We start from the raw sequence: 24,008 nt of genomic DNA, 5'->3' as shown, positions 1-24,008 counted from the left end.
CCACTGAAGGTGAGCCTTTAGAAACAGGATGATGAGAAAAACAGGGGAAATGGCTACCTCTTTAAGGACAGTGGAAAGAGAAACCAGTGTCAAAAAGACAGGGTTGGAGGTCTAGTTTTGGAATAACAGTTGATGGCAGAATTCTGGCATATTTAAACACTTTTATAGAAAAAATAAGCAAAATCCATTTCTGAGAATATTCTGTTTACCTAGTGCATTGAGCATTTCAGGAAGTATTTTCTAAGGTGACCCATAAGGAAGTTCAGCACCAAAGTCAGAGTCCAGTAAGCCTAACTTGAACTGAGAGGAAGTTAAATATCCAGGACAAGATACTGAGAAAATTCAACATGAGCCTTTGTTTGTATGCTCTTTGATTGACCTCTGGAGAATTGATAGTAGCTCTCTTGATTTTATTAGACTTCCTTTAGTGTTAAGTATCCTTATATTAGGAATGGTGTTTGGTGAGCTGAAAATGACTAGTGATCTATTCTGCTTTGACAGGCACAAGTTGTTTTACAAGGAAAGTCCAGAAGTATTATCATTCGGGAACTCCAGCGAACAAATCTTGATGTAAACCTTGCTGTAAATAATTTGTTGAGTCGTGATGATGAAGATGGAGATGATGGGGATGACACAGCAAGTGAATCATATCTTCCTGGAGGTTTGTATCCTGCAAATTTTGATAAGGAAATGTCAATGTGTTCTTATTTTCCTGTATTTAAACACTCACAGCGTGCTCTGTGCTGTGCAAGGTATGCAGCGAAGACTTCCTTAATTGTAGGAGCAAAGTCTAAAGATGCAGAAAACAAAAGATACACTGGGATGTTTTGAGGTATTAGGTTAGGCATTAATAACTGTTCATTCTGTGGGTGGCAAGAAATTGAATTTAGTTATTTTTTTAGGATTCCAGGCTTTGTAACATCAGCATTACTGACGTCTGTATTTTGTTTCTCAGTGAGTTGCTGAGACTGCTGTGTGGCTTGCTCATAGAAGCTAATTCTGAAACCTTCCAGTCACTTCAGTCACTTGCATGTTTGTTGTTTTTTTTACCACTAACATATATTCCTAAGATACAGCAGTTTTTAGAGCAAAAGTTAGGCTGCTTTTTTTTTTTTTTTTTTTTAAACCAAAATTTAAGTTAGGGCAAAATGGTTTACAGTTACAGTTAGACTAAGAATTTATTCTTTGTCTCAAGTACCCCCTATAAATGCTGGAGTATTCTGGCAATGCAGGTATAATGCTGTAATCGAAGTCCAGTTGTTCTCGGAATATTGTTTGCCCCATGAAATCGATTTTTAGGGAAGACTTTGAGTCTTCTTTTACATTGGCCAAATGATTTAGGTAATCTGACTTTTCTTGTTGAGTAAACATATTTGAAAGCACAGCAGCCAAATCTAATGTTTGTATTAGATGCACTGCATGATAAGAACACATCTAAACTCTGACTACGTACTAGTTTTTCTTTTTGTGTGTCAAAATGACATTTTGGTATTTCTCTAATAGATATTTTTTCTGCTCATCTGGTTCACCAGGAAGGTTCATGGGCTTCCTCCATCTTTATCTTGTCAATCACATGATTAGACAAAGGTTTTTTGTTCTGCAGCAAAGGCTTTGTAATTCATTTGTCTCTTGGCTTTAGTTGCATCAGTCAAGCTTCTTTGTTTTGCTGTAGGATCAAGAATCCTCTGGTGAAAAATCCTTAATATGAGTCTTGATTTTAGTGATCAGTTTTATAGCAGTAGATGCATTGGAAGAATTAAATTCTCTCAACTCTTTGCATGTATTCAAAGCAGGAGTTCTTACTCTAAGCATACCAGAGCGTGTTCCTACAGAGCTTGCCTTCAGAAGGCAATTCACTGTTAGTCATTCACAGTGAAAGTTCCTTTTAACTGTACTAACCAGCTTCCTTACAGCATTAACTGTTCTCTTAATACCTCTTGGGATCATAGGAATCAGTTAACAGGGACTGTCTGACAACCTGTGGCTAGTAGCTTTTATTAGAAGGTTCCTGCATTTCTCTTGTATTCGAGATGATAGCTTGAACGCAGACTTACACTGTCTTCAGTAAACAACTTTGTCCTTGGCTTTATTTAGAAGGCTTCTCACCTGTTTAGGCTGATGTTTCCTACAAGAGATCACAACCTACTATTTTTCCCCTTTACCCACAGAGGAACTGGGCTATCTTTTCTCCAGTTTTTGTGAGAAAAGGGGTAGAAATGACAACTGAAATGAAACTTGACATGTCTTAGCCCCAGTCTGTCTGCAAAGATGTAATTCACAGTTTGTAGAACGTGCTGTGCCTTCTGTGTCTGTCTTAACTTATTTGACTTCTACAGGCAAAAATAACTAAGCTTGTTGAGCAGAAATGGATTTACTTCATAACTGAATGTGATCAAAACATTTGGAGAAGTCTAGCTGAATACTGATCAGTGCTGTCACGACTCTACTGTTGGTATATTAAATAGTACAGATTACCAACCCTTACTTGTATCACATAATCATGCAGGCTAGATTTCAAGAGAACCTGATAGCTGGAGAACCTTGCATGTAGCTCTATGGAAAAATTAACGATATTCTGACCTTCAGAACTACATAGAGCCAGTTTTTAAGTCTTTTGCTCCAGAAACTTTGTGTTCTTCTTATTTGCACTTGTCATCTTGCTTCTGGATTTTCTTTGGGACCTTAAACATCAGAGTTCATAGAAGGAAGCTGTAGATACCCAGTAACTGCTACACACATTCTATTTTTAGTCAGGTATTTATACATGATTCTGAAAGATAATGAACTTCTACTTTTTATGATGCCAAATTTTACTTTAAAGTGTTTTGGTTTTGTTCCTATCAAATAAAAAAAAAAAAAAAGACAAGGCTGTTTTTGCCTCAGGACTTTCTGAGGCTCTTGCATTTTGATTGAAAGGGTATGCTGCTTTTTGCTTTCTCCCTTCTGCATGTCTGGTGCTTTGCTTAGATCAGACTCTTCAATTTAGGTGTTACTCCTCTAAACTTTTGAAGACAGATTTTTTTTTTTTAAACATTAGAAATAACTTGTACTTGATTTAAAATAAAAAGAAACAAAAGGAAAAAATGCTGAGATTCTTTCCAGGCACTGTGAAATGTGTAAGTTGTTGTTTAATACGTCATGATTTCATGAATATATCAATTGTGATATAAATCCAGTTAGTATTGTAAGGGTTATGCATCTGAATTATTTAAGGGAAGTAAAGAAATGTCTAAATTCTTCCAGAATTCTTCAAAAATGTCTTAAGTGAAGAGCAGAACTTAATTTTCTGTACAGATTGCCTTCAATAAGTTCTCTTAGAAATTTATTTTTAGAGCCTTGTGTACTTTGACTTTTCTAATCTAGTCCTGTTTCTTTATGATGATTCAGTGAAAGGAATGTGGGTTCATTTGATGTGTAACAAATACATGAGGAAAAAAATCAAAGTAAAAACTACATAGAACAAAATAATTTAGTGTAGAAAAGACTCAAAGGAGTCTAGATTAATATTCCAGCCCATACCAGGTTGTGTTAGAGTATTCTTTCAGGCTTTATGTTCTGTTAGTACTCTCTGGTTCTATAGAATTTAAAACGCTCGGTTGTTTGTATAGTTCATGTGTGCATGTTTGCTCAGTAACGCCTTTGTATAGCGGGTTCCCACTACTGGGACTTGAGGAACAGTTTTGGTAGTATCCAGACTAGTTTGAATTTCAGAATCTGAGATGAGTTTGTTCTAAAAAGGGAAAAATCAGTGGTTTTTTTTTTTTTTTTTTTTGGTAAGGAGAGAGATTGGCTTGTGTCAGCAGTATTTACTGTATTGCCTTGCAGTGAGGAAGGATGGGAACCAGAGTATATGTAGAGATCAGTTTAAAACCTGGATGTTCAGTGGGTTTCCTTCAGGGAAGACAATTAGGTGCGTGTTTGTTGTGGTTTTCTTAGTGTATTTTTTTTTTCCCTCTTGGGTTTGAAGATGAACTTCAGTTGGGTAATGTTTTGAATAAGTATCTCTTATCAAGAAATGAAGTCTGGAGTTCTGCTTAAGTCTGGTTTCCTAGGAAACCAAAATACATGTTTTTGTCTTACACTGTCACAGGCTTGCCAATTTTATCTCTGCTTCTTTCAAGTTTGGATTGTGAAGACATCGAATTCTTGTATTTTTCATAAAAATACGCAGCTGAGGAAAGGGGAGACACCTTATGATTGCCCCCTTGATGGAAAACATTTAAACGTGAGCTCGGTTTGAGGTTGGAATTGATCCAGGCAATGCCTTCAATTAATGAATCCTTAAAAAACAGTTCTAATGCTACCCATGGAGCTATTGGAAAATTATAATAAAAAAAATTAATCGAATACAGTTTACGTGTATATTGAAACAGTCTGCTCCTCCTCCTCCCCCCCACCCCCCCCCCCCTTTTAAAATGTTCTCTAAAATCTTTTTCCTCTTAATTTTCAATGGTATTTACTAGGTCATAGGTGCTTTCTCACCTAAATATATTGCTCAGAATCATCATATCTAAATCAGTATTTGAGGGGGTTGATTCTGGTCTACCACTGCAATAAGAAACGAAAGATACCATTTCATGGGCTTTTCCTGAAGAGCAGAAAAATAAAGTCATAGAAAATGTTTTTTCCCTTTTTTTTTTTTTTTCCCCCACCTGGATTCTTTAACTGGATGTAGCCTTGCAGTATCTGTGTTTTCACAGAACTAAAAAATTCCAGTGATCTTTGAAGGGGAGTGGATTTGGCTCCTATCCCTACTGGTTTTAGCACCTTTGTTTGCTGGTATAGAGGATGGAAGAAGGGGGATCTCTTACAGAAATATTGGAAGAAAAATAAAATCTGATATGAAGCTGAAAGAAGAGGGTAAGAAAAGGCTTCATTTCCTCACTTGTCTTAATGCACATGTAGCCAAAAATGCATAGTTTCAGTTCTTAGGTCTTATGGTTTGGATACCTACTTTCCTGTTTGGAAATACAGCTAACCTCAAGATATCTAAAATGCTGGAAAGTGAGTGTGTGTGTGTGTGTGTGTTCGATGAGTTAGTGCATGTTTTCTTTCAGGATAATTTCTAGTTTAGCTTAGTTTAAAGGACATTGTCCATTTTGAATGAGGCTAGTGATTTTTTTTCCCGTGCTAGCCAATTCTGTTCCTAAAAGAGATAAAAATTTTTCCAATTTCTGGCTGAATAATGACCAAAAAATTAGAAAGTTGCTAGACTGCACAGAGGTGGAGCTTACCTGGGAAGAAATGGGAATGGTGAATGTGATCATCAGGATAAATGTTTCAGCTGTGTTTCCAGCTCCTGAACTATGGTAATTAAAAGCTGATATTTAAGGTGAGGTGTTCTGCTGCATTATTGTTGTGGAAAACCAGTGGAAAACTGATAAAATGTGCAACAGGGTAAGGCCACCCTGAGAGATCTTAAGTGTTTTGGTAAGGCAGAGCCTGCTTGCCAAACAAGATTTATTTTTTTTTAAGTAGGTTTTCTGACCTAGTCAAGGTCAAGGATCACGTTCTAAAACACAGCGTGTGGACCATACAGTTCCACACTGTGCTTTTAGAAGCACAGACTATATACTCCAGTGGGTTATTTATTGCAAAAATAACTCTCACAGGTCTTGCTTTGAAGTCCCCAGAGCTCACTATTTGTAGTGCTGTTCTTAGGTGAAACCCTTTCGTCTGGAGACAGTTGTTGATGGCTGGTTTGTCTTAAATTCCTAAACTCCAGAAAATGTAAGGATGACTGTTGTGATTTGCTGGGATGTGAATGGCTCTCACTTTTAGTGTCAGTAAATGGAACTGTTAAGTGAATTACTGCTGGCTGTGAGAGAGGACTTAGTTTCTTTTCAGTTTTGGGATACCTTCTTGTTTGTTTTTTTTTTTCCCCACTTTGTTCCAGACACTGAGGAGAAAGTCCCATAATAACCAGCCTTTAAGGTTAAGAATGCTTTTATTTGGCTTATCCAAACCTTGATTTCTGATCACTCTTATATTTATTATGAGGTTGAGGCTGAGAACTACATGTGTTGAAGATATTCCTTGTGTGCTTTCTGAGGGAAATTGGGGTATGGCCTTCTGTTAATGTCATGAGTGGTTTAAGCGAAGTGCTTTAAGTGCTTCTGCTTCCCAGAGAAGCTCTCCTGACCTTCCCTTGTGTGGCAGCCTGGAAACTTAATTTTGGGAGCCTGATTAAATTTTCAGTCAAATTTGTGTGGACTTTTCAGAATGGGCACAGCTGTCTCCTGAAGCAGCAGCAGGTGTGCTGAGGGTGGTGCTGCGTGTGGTAACGTAGCACCTTCGTGGTGCTGTCTGACTGCCCGCTTAACTAGGCCTGAAGATTACTGCCGCTGAAAGGGGCGGTTCTCTTCCCACCTGGCTTCCATATCCTATGAAGAATTATTTCAAGGCAAGCCCTGAAATGGCTGGTTGAGATTTGGATATCCCACCTTGGCCCAAGGAGAGGACTTGCCACAGTGATGAGGGATGGAAATAGGACTGTCCCTTCTGTAGCAAGGAGGTGCCAGTCTGGTTTAGCTGTCTTGTCAGTCAGTGTTTCTGGGCTTTACTAGTTTTCAGTAGCCTCTTTTGCGGGTGGATAGTAGCTATAGTTTAGTAACCATAGGAAATGGATAGTTCAGTGATGATCACTACTTCAGAGAAATTCAAGTTTTCTGAAATAGTAGCTTAGGTGGTCATGGTATGAGTTCATCTTTCTGAGTTTAACTGTGTAGTATTAAAAATATATATGTAATTTTTAAAAATGTTGCTTTCTTCCAGATAACCGTTTGTTGTTAATGTAGCTGCCATTTCAATGTTTGTACTGAGAGCTGCAAGCTGCTAGCTTGGGAGTGAAGTATGGCACTCTGAAAGAAACTCTCTGTGGAGGAACTTGTAACCTTTGCCATCAAAGACGTGGCTTTGTGAAGGCCAGCTTTCACCATCAGTTCTGTCCTTCCTTAATTCTAGGTTGTAATTCTAGGTCATCTTTGGAGTTCTGTCTATGTGCATGAGTGTGTGCACATCTGTGCTTATGTATCCATTTGGGTCAGATGTGTATCCACAGGGCTTTGCTCTTCCAAGAGAAAGGCTAAAGTCTGAATTTTTGGGTTACAGAAGAAAATTGTTTTGGGCGAGACTTCTTTGGGAAATGTGGTTAGAAGAGTGACAGAGAGCAGTTCTTGTAGGGAAACTGGTTTTATGCACTAGTCTATACCATGCTTGATTGTACAGGTGGGTGCATAGGAGGCACATGAGTTGGAACTGGTGAATCTGAAGAGCAGAAATTCAATTACTAGATAGGATTTCTTTTGTTGTTTTGATATTTATTTAGTTGATGGTCTCTCTAGCTGATGTTTTAAGTAGCTGATTATTCACTTAAGACCCTTGTCTCCTCTTATAGAGGATCTTATGTCTCTTCTGGATGCTGACATACATTCTGCTCACCCAAGTGTCATTATTGATGCTGATGCTATGTTTTCAGAAGATATTAGTTACTTTGGTTATCCATCCTTTCGGCGCTCATCACTTTCCAGGCTAGGCTCATCCAGAGGTAATTTTGCACCTTTTTTCTTTGTAATAAGTAGCTTGCTGTGCAAAAAGCTGGTGATAGTGCACACTGGTGGTTTAGTTTTTGATTTAATGCGAAAGTAGACTGTGATATGTTGTCGAATGTAGAGTAGACAAGTAGATTGTTGGTCATCAAAATTATTAATGAATTGGTGAATGTCAGCAGGTAAGTTCTGTGAGAACCTTGATAGTCACGTATTGTTAAAAATTAATTTGTCAATCATTGATGTTGCAAGATGTAAAATTTTTGCATGCTGAGTTTATTTTAAACTGTGCAGTGTAAATACCTACTAATATATATAATGGATTACAAATATGTAATTAGGCTCAAAAATCAGTAATGATTGTTGACATGCAGCATTCTTCATCTTTTTTTTTTTCTTGGTTCAGGTTACTCTTAATATGCTGTTCTTCACATTTCCCTAAGTATTACATGATGGAGGTTATATTTATGGAATGAGGAGAAATGTGTTTAAAGATCAAGGAGGGAGAAAGAATTAAATTTGATTTTTTTCAATTTGATTTTTTGAAGCATTTTTATAGCTGATTAGAGAGAATTATTAGCAGTTGATACCAAGACCATGTTGAAGCATTTTTGGTTTTGTTTTGTAAAGCATATTACACGTAAAAGATTTAGAACAGAATGTGCAGCAACTTCCTAGCTTTTTGAAGCTATTTTGCAAATACCTAGTGTATTTCAAAACTGTTAATCCAACCTCTGCTGTGATTTTTTTTGTTGTTGTTTAGTATAGTTTTGTTGCCTTTCATGAATCTGTTCTAGTATATTAATTGCTGAACATGTAAGTTCCTGTCACAAAGCTACTAGTCGGGGTCAGTGTGGTGATTGCTAGAAGATAAGTACAGTAATTTATGAAGTATATCTGTAAGACAAGCTGTTATGTTTGGCTTATGTAAAAACTTCGCCAATTTTCTAATACAGCAAAAGACCCAAGACTTGGTGTAATTTATTGAAACTGATAGAGTAACGTGGTCATCTCATACATGTAATTCCAGTTGACTTTTGTGAGCATAAGTGAAATACTTAATAGGTTAAATGCATTATGTGCATGTACAAATATTCAGCATCTGACATAACTCCTTCTAAATTCCTCCTTTTTTTTCCTTTCCTAAGGTTATTCTATATAAGACGTTACCACGAATTTTATAACCCTTATTTTCCATGCATAGTTGACTCTTGGAAAGTTAGTTTGATTACCTGATTTAAAAAATTTATCTGCATGAGCGAACTGCAGAGTACTGGCTTTAGACAGTTTGTAGGCCAATTGGAGGGGAAGCATTTTGGTAAGGAACATTTTCCTACAAGGATCCTTTTTAAAAACTTGTCTGACTCTTGAAAAGTTTTCATTTGATCTACTCAAAACAGATGCACTTTAATTTACTAAATCCAGTCCTACAGGATACTGCTTTAAACACAAGGGGTTGGATTATCAAACTTGTGTACAAAAGCTTTTTTAATGCTTGCTTTCTTTAACTTTTTCAAATTACTGTTTTTTTGGAAAGTTATTATGAAACTCTCTAATAAATACTCTTTTTTGGTTTGCATAAATATCTAACAGATGGTATAGACCTAGATTTTTTTTTGTTACTTCATTGATTAAAAACAGTACTACAAAACTCTGTATTTTGTACTGTAAAACATTAAATTTCTATGTTTACTCTATCTGGCCTCTCATGATGCAAATGAAAATGCGGTAGCATTTTTGATGATGCACAAAACTATTTCTTTATTTCTAGCTTATTATTTTTATATTTAGTAATTCTAAAGTACATGTGCTTGAAAGGGTTAATATTTTGAATGTTGCATGTCAGGACTTTTTTTATTTTTAATCTTTGTGAGTAGATTTAACTGCTGTTAGTTGCATCCTGAAGGGTCTTTACTAGAGAGTGGCTTACTTTTATCCCACTGGTGTGACCCAATTGCATACCAGTTCTCCTTCTTCCCTTAGAGAGAGACTCTGAGCTGTTGCGTGAACGTGAATCCGTTTTACGTTTGCGTGAACGAAGGTGGCTTGATGGAGCCTCATTTGATAATGAAAGAGGCTCTACAAGTAAGGAAGGGGAACCAAACCTGGACAAGAAGAACACACCTGTTCAAAGCCCTGTTTCTCTAGGAGAAGACTTGCAGTGGTGGCCGGATAAGGTACTGAAATTTTCTGCCTCTTTTATTTGCATGCTGTGCGATAAATCTGTTGTTGTTTTGTTTTTCCAATTAAATACTCTTGCTTCCTTGTTGAATAGCTCCTCTTAGTTTGTGAGAGATAATATAATAAAGCATATTTGTTACCCACTTATGAAAATTGTAACTAAATATTTACAGCCTCATAGTTAAGACATTAATAACAGAAGCATTAATTTCCTTTTCCACATGTTTTGAATACACTGCTGTAGTTCATAAAGTTTTTTTTCTTCTTTTAGTACGTAGGTGTTCAAAGAATTTAACAGGCAAAAGGAAACTCATAAAACAGTTTATTCAATTTATTGCTTTATTTTCCTGTCTCTATTTTTTTTCTTTTCAGATTCAATATAGATAGAGAGCTTGAAGAGGGAGGTGAATTTAGAAGCTTATTTCTGCTTACAGCAGCTCACTTTTAATCCCTGTCATCTTTATTCTGGCATTCAAACTGAAAAATGTAGATACCTTAAAAAGAATGTTTATCAAGTAGTTCTTCTCCCAACCAGACCTCATGTGTCTAAGGTGTGATTTTATTTTAGCTTTTTAATTGGCCAGTATCTTTGAGCTTCTTTGCCAGCGAAAAATGACAGCTTTTGTTCCGCTTGCGTTGTCATAATGGTTGAATGGTAGGCCATCTAGCTTGGGTAGAGAGATTCCTGGGTTTTTAGCATAAAAAAGTAAATCTAGTCTACATTTAGTCTACATACTAAATCAGTTTATGTCCACTGCTGTGTTTTGATAGTGTTATTATCATTGTTATTACTGTTTTGTTTTTTGCTACTTCAGATCGTTTTTCCTGTTAAGCCCATTCAACATGTTAGCAGTAATAACTTACGGAATTAGGTGTTAGGTATTTTTGTTTGTTTCTCCACCCTGATGTGGTTTTTTGCTTCTTTGTAGACTTAGCAGATTATGCCCTAGGATAATTATTGCGATCTTTTATTGGACATCTTTTATGAAATTAACTTGCTGCGATGTTTAATTGCATGCTTGCTCAGTTCAGATATACTGGCATTCTTCCACAAGACATCTTTGCATATGCACTGCTGTAAACCCTAACTTCCAGTTAAATGGAGGTGTCTTACTAGAAGGAAGGGCCTTTCATCTTTATCTAGAATTAGCTATACTTTTTATTCTGTCCCTCAGTTGAACATTCATAACCAATTGTTCTACGTCTTTCTTGCTATAGCCCCACTTTTAAGTTGTGTTGGGGGTATGTTCCGACAGAAATTCTTCAAGAAAAATCATGAGGGAGGTGATTTAGCTGAAGTGCCAGCTCAGATATTTCTTCCAATTTGAGAATTGGAGAGGAGATCTGGAGATGTCAGTGAAAGTTGGAAGTTAAGAGTAACTTAAGGGAGAGATTCGAGTACATGAAGAATTTCTACAAAATAACCAGTCTTGTTTGCAAGATTTTTCCTTCATATTTCATTACTTCCACGTTTAGCACATGAAATGTAGTAATCCATGATGAGGATGGGGAGCTGCAGTTTAGGGGAGGTAGAGCACTAACCTGAAAGGAATGGATGAAACTTGGAGAGCTGCTGGTGTTCCCAACATTATCGACTTCATCCACATCTGACACTAATGACGTGGAACATTGCAGAGTTTTTTCCACTACATAAGTGAAATCAGCTCCAGGAATTCAACTCAATAAATTACTACTTCTAATAGTGCAAATCTTGTTCGTATTAGTAGTGTGTGCCACTTGCCAGTGAAAACAATGTATTTTACCAGGCAGAGCCAGTCTGTTGTATAAGTATGGCTGTTTTCTCCTCCTAGACTGTAGTTAGGTACAAACTGAGCTTTATTTAGCTTGTTTGAAGTACATATATTCTGTTTAGCTATTGACACGCAAAGATTTTTGTCACCGATCTGATTGATCTTCAGGCTATGTAATTCCTTTGGTCTGAACTCAGAGTTAAGCACATGAGACTCCAATTACAGAACTAAAGCTGTCATGCCATTTGTGCATCTTTGCACTGTTTGTCTCTTGAGTGATGTTCTAGAGGTGTATGTAGCCATGCTCCTGATTTTTAGGTCACAAGTGCTAATATTTTGATGGGAAAGAAAATTTATGGATCATGGGTCTCTTCTGAGCTGAATTAGTGGTATAAAGCTGTCTATAAAAAGTTTTATAAAACAAATGGACAATATAAAAAGTAACAATGATACTGTCTTGGAGCAAAAATTAATTGGTTTCCATAATTTGAGGAATTAGGACAGATGACTTTGAAAGATTCCTTTATGCTGATGAAATATTTGAATCTCATTATGCTACAGTAGGTTACTTTTTCAGAATATGCAATATTTATGTGATAGCAATTGTTAATCATGACTCAAATTAGCATTTATGCTACTTCTGTGCTATGTTGGGAGATGCCTTCCAGAGCAATAAAGTTCTCCTACAACTTAACGAACTTTAGGTTCTTTTATTGTGGTATGAAAGAATTGCTTGTGGTTTCTTCTTTCTGCTGCATTCTTTCTTTTCTTTCCCGAAGTTGAGCACTTTGATAAGAAACATACTGAATCCTTTGTTATTTCATACCTTCTGAAATCTACGCTCCTATGCATGAAAATTGTGTTGTTTTTTTTCGATGTGTAAATCCAGATTAATGAAACATTGTTTCCACTAGTAAACTTCTGAAGCTGAAAGAAAAGCTCCTTAATTTAGGGGAAAGGTAAATGTACTGGATGGTGGGCTTTTTTTTTTTTTTTTTTTTTTTTTTTTAACAGTCTGACACGAGTTCAGTTTCCCATCAGATGGCTGAAAGGCTTACATGTGGTATCTTCTGATCCAAGAGAGGCAATTAAATATGCTGATCTGGGAGATAACTATTCCAGATAACATGAGTTATCATGCACCTGTCTTTCAGATCTGAAGCTCTAGAAGACAATTTTATAGCATCTGATTTTACACTAGCTACTTCATCTATTAAAAGCTGTATTTTCCCTGAAGTGGAAGGGAATGTGTAGCTTCTACTGGTAAAGAAGTTAAGAAAAAACATGGTTGTCCTGTGGGTGCAATGGCTGAGGGTTGGTAAATGCCTATACAAATGTTTCTCAGTAAGCAGAAGTAAATATTTTGTGAAATTACCAAGTTCATGGGTCTGTAGTCTGAGATTCCTTTCAGTGCGAGGGGAAACAGGAGCTTGGAAAAGAATGATTATAACTGCTGAGTATTTGATGCGACATTGGTAAGCAACCAAATGTGAGAGAAAAAAGGGCCTGTGAGATCCAGGTAGTGTACAGAATAAAGCAGTTGAGCTAAGTGAAGCAGGATGTTTCTACTGCTCAGTATGAGATGTGTTAAAATGTTAGAAAGGAGAGGGAAAAAAATTGAAAGTAGTCCATAATTAGAAAATAATCCATAATTATAAGCTTGTCTGGTGTGCTAGGTCTTAATGATGTATTTAAATGATATCTAGCACGCTGATTTTTTTTTTAATTTGGTTGTGTTTAGAGTTGTTTGTTCCCATTTAGTAGTGGAAGAGGGAAATTGTTTAATCGATGAGGTAGAGAATTTGAAAATGTCTGATTTAGTTGGAAGATATCTTTTATGAGTTCACTTTGGAATGGAGTAATGGAATTATATTGCTTTATTGTTCAAAAAAATAAACACAATTTTATAAACTACTTAAATGTTAGAAGATGAGATCTTCCCAAGTGTGTGAGCAGTGTGTTGTTCTTAAAATATTGTGGAAGCTTTTAATAACCCATCAGAGTTAATTGCCACGTGTAGTTTTTGCTCAACTGCAGGAAAATACTATGTAAGTACCCACTTTTTCCTGCCTCACCCTATTAGCAGCAATACTGCATATTTTTGTTTGAGGCAATGCTGAGCTTTAGACCATCTGGAATACATTTTTCTCTACAGGTTCAGCATACGGTGGAACTCTGGAGAAAACAGTTACAAGAATTTTGTTATTTTTTTTTATTTATATCTATTACATTAAAATCTTGATATGCAGGTTGTATAATTTCACTTTTTTAGACCTCCTATGTCTGTATTTATAGGATGGAACAAAGTTTATTTCTATTGGAGCCCTGTATTCAGAGCTTGTGGCAGTTAGCAGTAAAGGAGAACTCTATCAGTGGAAGTGGAGTGAATCAGAGCCTTACAGAAATGCACAGGTACTGTACATCTTTAAATCCTGCCTTTGGAATGTTTTCTATGCTTTGAATATCTAAAATATTTTTTTATTGTTTCCAAAGAATCCTTCACTACATCATCCACGAGCCATGTTCTTGGGATTAACCAATGAAAAGATAGTGCTCCTCTCTGCAAATAGTATTAGAGCAACTGTTGCTACTGAAAATAACAAGGTATGAGCTGAGTGCCTGATGCTGAATTTGACAAGCTGTTTTTTCCACTTACTGGCAGTGTGTAGTAGAGAAGTTAATCCTTCAGCTTTAGTAGAAGGTAAAGTTAGTTCAGTAGAAAGTGTTTCACTTGTTCATTCAGCTCTTTTGCAAAAAGAATCCAGCTGATATTTTGTAAAAATGTAAAAAATAAAAACAAAGTCAAAAGCAAGAAAACCAAAAAACCAGTGAAATAACCAAAACCACTTGGATCTGGTAGATTTACAGTTGAAAAAGGCTATCTGAAGCATATCTGGTTTTTATCTAGTTATTGGAAATGCTTGGCTTTTTGCTGTTGTAGTTAAAACCAACATGGGTTTTGGAACAGAGATGCTTGTTAATGTAATTAGTGGAAAAACAGAGGGCATTGAAGCTTTCAGTACTGTAAATTATTTTACCTAAACTTAATTTTATGCCCACTTCAGAGTGAACTTGATAGCGTGAAGTATTGTTGGTAAAGCATATGCACTTGTTTTATTTTATGACGCATACCTGCATTTTTTTGTCACTTTTTTTGTTTGGTACTGGAAATAGAGGGGAAAAAAATCCTGCAAACCTCTTCACTAGGAAAGTAAAAGGTGCTGGTGGGTAACATCCCAAATGGGATCATTGCTACTTTTTTTTTTTGGTCATTTCAAAACCAGTAAATACTACGTTATTGGTGCAAATCTCTCTTCATCTTTTTTTTTTTCTCCTTTGTGTTCTTTGTTCCTTTCTTCCCTTTTCCCTTAGGTTGCTACCTGGGTGGATGAAACTTTAAGCTCAGTAGCTTCTAAATTAGAGCACACTGCACAGACATACTCGGAGCTTCAGGGAGAACGGATTGTTTCCTTACATTGTTGTGCTCTTTATACATGTGCCCAACTAGAGAACAACTTGTATTGGTGGTAAGTAAATACTGTGTCTATGTATAAAAATACAGATCCATTGACTGTCTTAATGTCCTTGGTTCTTAAAGTCTTTGCAAAACTGTTTGACTACAGTTCTGGGTTCTGAAACTCTGTGCTTGAGCTTAAATTAAGTTTTTAAAGTGTACATATTCTTTTTCCTTCATGCTGAAAGCTTTTCAACCCAGTTATAAAATCTTTAAGGGAATAAGGTTATTTTTATTAGGAGACATATATAAATGCTTTAGTATTCAGATATATCAGTACTGTACAGTGTAAGAGAATAGCTTTCTTTATGCCTTTTAGGCATCTTTCAGATTATAAATGTGGAACAGGCTTACCCGGATATGAAGTCCACATTCTCCTGTCAGGTTCTTTTAGAAATTGTGGTCTGAATCCTAAGGAACAGATAAATAATATTGGATGCGCCCTCCAGAGCTTGTTGCTGAAATTATCTAACTCATAAACATCGCAAAATATAAAATGTTCAAGTATTCTAACAATGAAAAGATTTATGTTCAATAAATCCCTCAAAAATAACACTGTTGATTTTCTGTTAATCAGATGTAGACAGAAGCTTGTTACTACTGATGTACTTGGTTACAGTTGGCTCTGATACATTAGACAGGACTTTGGTCTTTGCGACATTAGGAATGGATGTTTTTCATCTTTTACTTAATGTGAAGGAGGTTTCCAAACAAAAGCATCTAAACCTTTAACCCACCGTGGCTAAACCATGAAGTGTTGAAATTGTGTAGCATCAAAATAATAAGCATGCTTAACTGTGTATGTAGGTGTTATTGTCAGCTAAAATGAGTGGATCTAGTTACAAAACCAGTTGCAGGTTTTCGTTTTTCTTTGGTTGTGTTTTTTTTTTTTTTTGCCTTGTAGCTGCTTAAATCTGCCATAAGAGTCTGAAGTCCATCAGCTGTGCCCCCAGAGAGGAGGAGAAGCTTTTAGAATTTAAAAGTAAAAAAGGCTTATCCTCTTCCCCAGTAACTGTGAATTCTTGAAGTTACAACTAGTCATAGGAAATTGTAGTTCAAAGCTTTAAACAAAGCATTTCTTTCACAGCCTTTATTAAAAATATGTATTTTTCCACAGGGGTGTAGTTCCTTTCAGCCAAAGGAAGAAAATGCTAGAAAAGGCCAGAGCAAAAAATAAAAAGCCCAAGTCTAGTGCTGGTATCTCCTCCATGCCAAATATAACTGTTGGAACCCAGGCAAGTGTAACAGTCACAGGTGACATTTTTACAGTGTTGTACGATGAGCTTACAGCCTGTTCTTAAAAAAATAAAAATCAGGTTCCATTCCTGTTGTGCACCAAAGTTGTATGGTATTAAAATGGTATATTTTAATTACATGACTGTGATGTGTCCTGTTAATGTTATTTTTTTTTACTAGTATGGTTATTGTTGCAAACATGGAGAAATGAGCTGTACACATACAAAGTGTTTTTCTTCTAATTTACTCACCGATTTTGTATTTTGAGAGAATGAAATTTCAGTAATGTTATGGCTCTCAATAAAGCATGTAGCTTTGTAGATATTTTTTTTGTAGATATTTTGCACTTAAGTACCTGCAAGATCAGGTCTGGGACTGATGTATGTATGCAGCAGAATAGGCATTCGGTTTGAAGCCTTTGTCAAAAAGTTTAATAGCTGATACAGAAATGTAGGATTCTTTTTGTGGTTAGTGTTAGAATAAGTATGAGAGAAAACAGCTCCATCCCAGGGAACACGTTTCTTTTGGTTCCTGATCCATTCTAATCAACTCTGGGAGGAGTCTTTGTTTTTGGATGAATCCCTCCTTTTGCAATTGAGCATCTAAATACTGTGTGTTAAACAGTTACACTGCTAAAGCTGTTGTTTTCAGCTGTGAATTGCACAATAGCCTCTTAAAAAAAAAAAAAAAAGCAAGCTTAATACATCATGCTGACTTTCCTTTTCTCACATGCTTCTGTAAGGTTTCTTTCCTTTTTTTTTTTTTTTTTTTTGACTATGTACGTTACCAAGAAAATACATGCATACATGGTTTCCCTCAGTATGGCCCACTGTTCTCATAGAAATAAATACTTCTTTCTGTAGGTGTGCTTAAGAAATAACCCCCTCTATCATGCTGGAGCTGTTGCTTTTTCAATCAATGCTGGAATTCCTAAAGTGGGCGTGTTAATGGAATCTGTTTGGAACATGAATGACAGCTGTCGATTTCAGCTTCGGTCACCAGAAAGCTTGAAAAACCTGGAGAAAGCTAGCAAAACGACAGAAGCAAAGTAAGTGAGAGGATGCGAACACACAAAGAGAACGTGTATTTGATGATCTTTAGAATTGTTGATTGATACGAATTTAAAAGAAGTCAGCTTCCAACTAAGGGTGTTTGTTTTCTGTAATATTTTATATGTTTTCCTTAATGTTATGAAACTTAATCCCTGATTAAGAAGCACAGCACCATTCTCAATGTTGGATGCATACCCTTGAAAGTTAGGATGTTAGTTCCATGGTAGAAAGCTACTTAGCTTCAAAAAAATTACATGACAAAGTGTTGTTGTTACTATAGAAGGTAGAGAAAATGGCTGGTTTCTTGTACGCAGAGACACTTTGTTCATTGTCATGGAAAAACCCACATCCCTTCATTTTAAATAAAACTTTTTCTTCTAGACCTGAAAGCAAACAGGAACCAGTGAAAACTGAGATGGGTCCTCCACCATCCCCAGCTTCCACTTGCAGTGATGCATCTTCAATAGCCAGCAGCGCATCAATGCCATATAGTAAGTAATGTGGAGCTCATGGTGATGTAAAACGTTTGTCCAGATAAGTTCTTGTAAAAGGCAGGCCTAGAAAAAGATACTGTATTAATTTCAGAATCTGATAAAAAGTAAAAATCTCTTTCAGTCTTCTGGTGTGAGCCACAACATACATAAAAAGCTTTTATAATAGAATTTAGATAGTCAAATTTAAATGTGGTAGTATAAGCAGTGACTACTTGATGCAAAGTGTACCTAAGCAAATATAACAGCTCTCAGAATCAAAAGCGTCTTTCAGGAGGTGATCAACAGGAAGTCTGAAGATAGTTTCTTGTATGTTTAATTGGAACGTGATAGTTTGTTTACATCCCAGAAGTTGAACTTGTTTTTGGAAAAAGCCTTTTAAGGTTGAGGTGTTCTTACACAACTTGCCTTGCAGGTGAACTTCACTGCTTAGAGCAGTAGTTGGTCTTATAAAAAATGGTTGGTATTATAAAAAATGACTAAAACCAGTCATTACTTACTGATACATAAAACAGGTGGGAAGTTTTATTGCATTAAGTTCTATTTTTTTTAAATACAACAAAACTTTTGAAGTACAACCGAAAAGGCTGTATTAGAATTTGTCACTGACCTCTTGTGCATCTGTTTTTTTTCCATTTAAACTTGCGTATTATTAAAGGCTTAATTGCAACGCCATCATTTGAAGGAATCTTTTCCATTCTTCTACTTGTTCACATAGTGCAGTTCTAAGTGTTCACTTAAATAATTGAGTTGCCTCATTCAGTGACCAAGAACCTTGTGTTGTATACCCAGCTGTGCAGTACTGGCTCACAGAACTAGTAGAGGCGCATGCTACTGATGCCTTGTGTTTTGCAGTTCTTTCACCTGTAATTATTCATTCACTGACTATAACTCTGCGTGGGATTCTGAACTAGAGTTTGAAGTTAAGCCCATTGTTAGAAGTTCTCTGCTTCTTCCTTTAATTATGTTGATGGTATTAATTATACTATAGAAACTTCAGGAGATAAAGATTCTTATCAGTGTTAATTTAGATACGTTAGGTATTTAAATTTCTTCCCCAGTGTGTTTGAGTTTACTATGGTTAATGTTCAGATTATGTCTTTGCAGAAAATCTTATGGCCTAAATAGCTATTTTATGCCTAATTTGCTGCTACACTAGATGTTTACCGAAAATCCATAGGTTAGTGGGCAAGCAGACTTCTTGCATGGATGATAGGAAACGCTGTATCAGGGCTGAATGAAGGGTCTTACAAGTTGGTTGTTACCTACAACATAAATACCTGAGCCCTGCTAAAACAATTTCTTGTAATTAATTTTCATTAAATGTCTTTAAAAATATTTTTCTTTATCTAATATCTTTTATTAGCACTAACCTTTTTTTGGGGAAAAGTAGTGGCAGAGTGTTCTGTTAGGTAGTTCTGATCATTGTAAGTCCATTTTTACATTAATCTCTAGTATTAATTTCTATACTTGAACATTGACACTCTTTTTTAGCAGGGGTGAGGGTAGGAATACTTCGTGGGTTCTAAACAATGCATTTTGATACTGATTAAATATTTCAAGTCTTTTTTCATTAATTACTTTTTTTTTTTGTCTCAGAGCGACGACGATCTACTCCTGCCCCAAAAGAGGAGGAGAAAGTGAATGAAGAGCAGTGGTCTTTGAGGGAGGTTGTGTTTGTAGAAGATGTTAAAAATGTTCCTGTTGGCAAGGTTTGTCTAAAATCCACTCTCCTACCATCTTTTAAAAATCATTTTAGATGAGCTAACTGTTAAAGTGCTTTGCACTATTATATGTGGTATACTGATAGTTTTGGGGATGCACGAGAGTTTGTGACTAGCTGTATTCTAGTCAGAATGCTGCAGCTGCGTGACTTCTGTTACATTTTTGTTTATGCATAGCACAATAATACTAGTAGACTGTTGTGAGGAAAACATGCTACATCGTAAAAATCAAGTCTCTTGAATTGAACTAAAATATTAAGAAACAGATGGGATTTAATCTGAAAGATTATTTCTGGTGAATGGAACAGTAACTGCTGCACTTCAGTGAGATAGTAAAGAATTGCATGTGTTGTGACTGACTTTTATGTGCACATCAGCTTCATGTTTGGGTGACTCTGTTCTGGCAATCAAAGAACAGGAATGTTTTGATTAGAAATAACATGCTTCATTAACATAACTGTAAAATTATTTGATCTAGCAAATCTGTTAGGTCCCTGGATTTTTTCATTTTCTCACTAGTAAGCCCTTCAGTACAAGTAAGCAGTAAAGTTTTTGGTTTCTGCTTCAGCATTGTGTGATGTTAAGAGGTACTAGGTTATCTAGACACTTCTTTGCTGTGCTTATCAAAAATAAGGACAATGGGAAGGCCCAGAGATGTTTTACAGGAAATTAAAACATTGAGTTGTTTTCTACCTGATTCATAGAGGATATTTTAAAAAGAAATAAATACATAATTCCAGCAGAGGAAGTAACAGTTAGATTTGTCATGTTCACTATACTTGTTCTAGAGTGGAAGGCTTGCCTTGAGCAGTGTATTTGAAGGCCCACAATGAACTCTTATTTTCATGTTTAGATCACTTCTGCAAAGGGGAGTATGGAGCAACTTAATCCATTAAAACTGTTCTATTTTTGTAAATGAGGTTTTGAGATCTAGTTGAAGTCATTTGAATCTATTGTTTGCCTGTTATACCAGCTGTGGGAAAGCTGTTTAGTTCTGTAAACAGCTGTAGGGTGTCTGTCTTTGTGAGCTGCATCAAGGGGAGGTACTGTAATAAATAACAGAAGAGTATGAATTTTAATATTTTCATATTTTCGTTGAAATGAAAAAACACTAAGTGGGTTTTCTTCTGAATATAATTACCGGTTTTGTCTACTCTGTAACAGTTGTTTATGACAAAGGTGCTTTTTTCTTCTGGTGATGTATATAATCATTCACTCTTCCACTGTTACAGTTCTGTAACACCTAATCTTTGAAGGTTAGATAGAATCCAGCAGACAAAATCACAAACAATTTTGCCTAGTGGTGTCTAGGTTAAGGACAGAGCACGGTACATTCCCTGATACGTGTTCTGCATGTAATCTGGATCAATTGTGCAACTGTATGAAAAAGACTGGAGGCACCTGAGACTGCGGAAGGGATACTCTTTGCAGTGTTATCCTGCAGGCTCCCAGAATAGCTAGTGTTGTTCAGTGTGAAACAGCAATGTTAGCAATTCAGCTTGTTGTGAGTTGAATTCAACAGAAAGTGTTCTGAACAAGAACATACAAATGATTCCTGAATACATACTGAAGTTAAAGACTGCAAAAATGTAGTCAAATGTGTTTGGAGTCTCTTAACTTCCTGCGTTAAGAAGTACTGCCCTTTTAGAGTCCCAAATATACCTTCATCACAGCATTTTGGTTGCTGAATGACTTTTTAGAAAGTCAAATCCTTGCTATATTGCTATGGATGGTCTCAGTTCACAAAGCTTTTTGTAGCAGCACTCAGTCATATAAAAACAAACGTTCTACATGTCAGATTAGAAGTCGTGGTTGAACCATTGTTTTTGGGGCGGTCCTGTGTGGAGCCAGGAGTTGGGACACGATGATCCTTGTTGGGTGCCTTCCAACCTGAGATATTCTGTGATTCTCTGGTCTTTGTCTTGCAAGTTTCTATATAAATCTCTATAAATCTGTCTTTTTGTGTTCTAGGTCAGAGTTAATGTTCACAAATCTTTTGACAGGGTCTGAATTTTCAAAGTTTCTGGTAGTATTCATAGTCTTCATTGGTGCTTTGCTGTTAGAAGTAGGAATTCTGCTACTAAAGTAAAATTACAGTATAATGGGTATTCAGTGCTCTGGCTCTTTGCAATGCTCTTTATTGCAGAAATGTGCCAATACCTTCATATTTGTCAGTGCATCCGTTTCTCTAGTGCCCTTGCTAGCCTTACACGTCACTAGAGAAACAGGGAGAAAACAAATGTGTGGATTTTTATTGGCTAAAATATCTTGAAAGCGTGAAAGATGCTTTTTATCATCAGTCCCCTGTGAGGTAGAAAGTTTCGAACAGCTAGGTCTTTGTTGCTTTGTAGGGTCTTTCTGCGTAGGAAGTATTGAGAAATTGGGGCCTAATAAGGCTGCTGGCTTTTATCTAGTTTAATCAAGACTGAGAGCATAATGAAATCTTACTACTTATCAAAATTAAAATGTTTTTCTTCCCCTTGTCCTCTTCTGTTAGCTTTGTTTTCCTTTCGAGAAAATTATGGACTCAACTAGGAAACTCAAAGGGCCTTGATGTTTGGTGATAGCGTAAGATGCCTGTATATCAAGGAAAGCTATTTGGAAGGTTCTGATTAGAATTCATTGCAGCAACTCCTTAGAGAGGCTTACAATCTCAGAAATAACTGTAAGTGCAGGGCTGAAAAACTTCGTTTCCTTGGGGGGCAGAGAAAGGCACATACATGAAGCGTGTCTGGATGGACTTGTCTGTGTCCTTCAGTCTTAATTGACAGAGTAGATAACTATCACTGAATATAAGGAATAGATAATAGATCCATAAAACACTTCTTTGTCACTGTGCACAGTCATCTTGAGGAATGAGCACTAAAAATTCACAACAAAGACTTTAAAAGTTCTTGAATGTGGCAAAATAAAAAGCAATTCCCTATTTCCTTTATTACAAGAGCTAATAGGCACTTAATAAAGTCAGTGTAGATTTTTTTTTTTTTTTTTTTAGTTTAGTTGTTAGCTAATGTTTGGAATTATTGCCACAAGAATAGTGTTTATTTCAAAAAAAAGACAGGACAAATCAGTAGGAGAAGGGTCTATCCATGCTTTAAAAACCTAAAGCTGTCTTGCTGTTGCCAGTAGGTAGAAGGATGGATATGTTAGGGAAATAGCAGTAGGAGTGTCTCCAGTCAGTTATGTTGATATCTTGTTGCAGGTAGGATGCTGAAGTGGAGTGACTTCTGATCTGGTTCAGGATGCCCGTGGAGTCATTTGGAAATGCAAATTTTTAAGTGTTAGTAACTGTAGTTAAACAACAAAGCTAAAGACCAGGATATGTAGGATTTTAACACTGATTGTCAACCTTTTTTTTCTTTTCCCGACAAAGCTCTGTTTCATTTTAAAGCAAGTTAGCTTCAACAGTGTCTATCCAAAGCTTTTATTAAAACTGTAATGTTTTCTGCTTGTAGGTGCTAAAAGTGGATGGTGCTTATGTTGCTGTGAAATTTCCAGGCACTTCCAGTAATGCAAACTGTCAGAGCAGTTCTAATTCAGATCCTGATCCTTCCTCTCTTCTCCAAGATTGCAGGCTGCTCAGAATAGATGAACTGCAGGTACGGCTTTGTGAAACACTGAGAAAAGTGTTTAGAAATGTCAGTACTGTGTGCTTTATTGTATCTTAAAATTTTATGACTGTTTTTAGGTTGTAAAAACTGGTGGAACTCCAAAAGTTCCTGACTGTTTCCAGAGGACACCTAAAAAGCTGTGTATTCCTGAAAAAACAGAAATTCTAGCAGTAAATGTAGATTCAAAAGGTAAGTGGAACTTAACCCATAAAGATATTCCGTTATATCCTTTACTCCCTGTCTCTCTTCCTCATGGAAAACTGACTTTCAAACTAATGTAAATAGTTAAATAAACAGTGTTGATCTTAGTAAGTCCCTAAAAGCATAGAAGTTTGGCATTTTTACCAATTGCCATTAGTCCAAGGCATTAACGTTTTATTCATTTATCTTTGAAGGAGTTCATGCTGTTCTGAAAACTGGGAACTGGGTTCGCTACTGCATATTTGACCTTGCTACAGGAAAGGCTGAACAGGAAAACAATTTCCCTACTAGCAGCATTGCATTCTTGGGTCAGAATGAGAGAAGTGTTGCTATTTTTACAGCTGGACAGGTTTGTGGCCTTGCATCTCGATCATTTATCCTCACTGTTTTTCACTTTTATCAGCTTTAAATGGAATGATGCTACCATTAATATTTTGGAGGGGTGGGTGGAAGAGCAGTCTAACTCACTGAAGCACTATTAATAATCTCATTCAAATTCTACCTTGAATCAAAAGTAAAAAGGGGGAAAAACCAACTTGATGGAGTAGTTCCTGTGTTCGTGTAAACTGGCTAGCTAGCTGTGTTTTAGAAGTGAGACAGATGAAAATCCACTCTTGAGAACAAATGAAAGAGTTAGCAAAAAAAAAAAAAAAAAAGTTTGGTAACAAAATGGATATATTAAGGCTTTGTGCAACTCCCC

General features: G+C 36.2%; 1 protein-coding gene across 8 annotated transcripts in view; it reads left to right on the top strand.

The window, feature by feature from the left end:
- Positions 1 to 24,008, top strand: part of UBR5 (ubiquitin protein ligase E3 component n-recognin 5) — an 81,798-nt gene that overhangs the window by 22,501 nt on the left and 35,289 nt on the right. For 6 of the 8 annotated variants that reach the window (XM_084282453.1, XM_084282450.1, XM_084282451.1 and 3 more), the window contains 13 exons: positions 502 to 661; positions 7,397 to 7,546; positions 9,513 to 9,724; positions 13,775 to 13,891; positions 13,973 to 14,083; positions 14,852 to 15,006; positions 16,111 to 16,228; positions 17,093 to 17,277; positions 17,663 to 17,772; positions 19,372 to 19,484; positions 22,952 to 23,095; positions 23,185 to 23,296; positions 23,503 to 23,657. In XM_084282453.1, coding sequence (XP_084138579.1) covers positions 502 to 661; positions 7,397 to 7,546; positions 9,513 to 9,724; positions 13,775 to 13,891; positions 13,973 to 14,083; positions 14,852 to 15,006; positions 16,111 to 16,228; positions 17,093 to 17,277; positions 17,663 to 17,772; positions 19,372 to 19,484; positions 22,952 to 23,095; positions 23,185 to 23,296; positions 23,503 to 23,657 — 1,842 coding nt within the window. The remainder of the gene's footprint in view (positions 1 to 501; positions 662 to 7,396; positions 7,547 to 9,512; positions 9,725 to 13,774; positions 13,892 to 13,972; positions 14,084 to 14,851; positions 15,007 to 16,110; positions 16,229 to 17,092; positions 17,278 to 17,662; positions 17,773 to 19,371; positions 19,485 to 22,951; positions 23,096 to 23,184; positions 23,297 to 23,502; positions 23,658 to 24,008) is intronic. The other 2 variants (XM_084282452.1, XM_084282449.1) reach the window with 1 other exon arrangement.

This window comes from Netta rufina (assembly GCF_964035555.1).
Source record: "Netta rufina genome assembly, chromosome: 2".
NCBI lineage: Eukaryota > Metazoa > Chordata > Aves > Anseriformes > Anatidae > Netta > Netta rufina.
The sequence above is the reverse complement of the archived record's forward strand: the minus strand, read 5'-3'. Positions and strand labels throughout refer to the sequence as shown.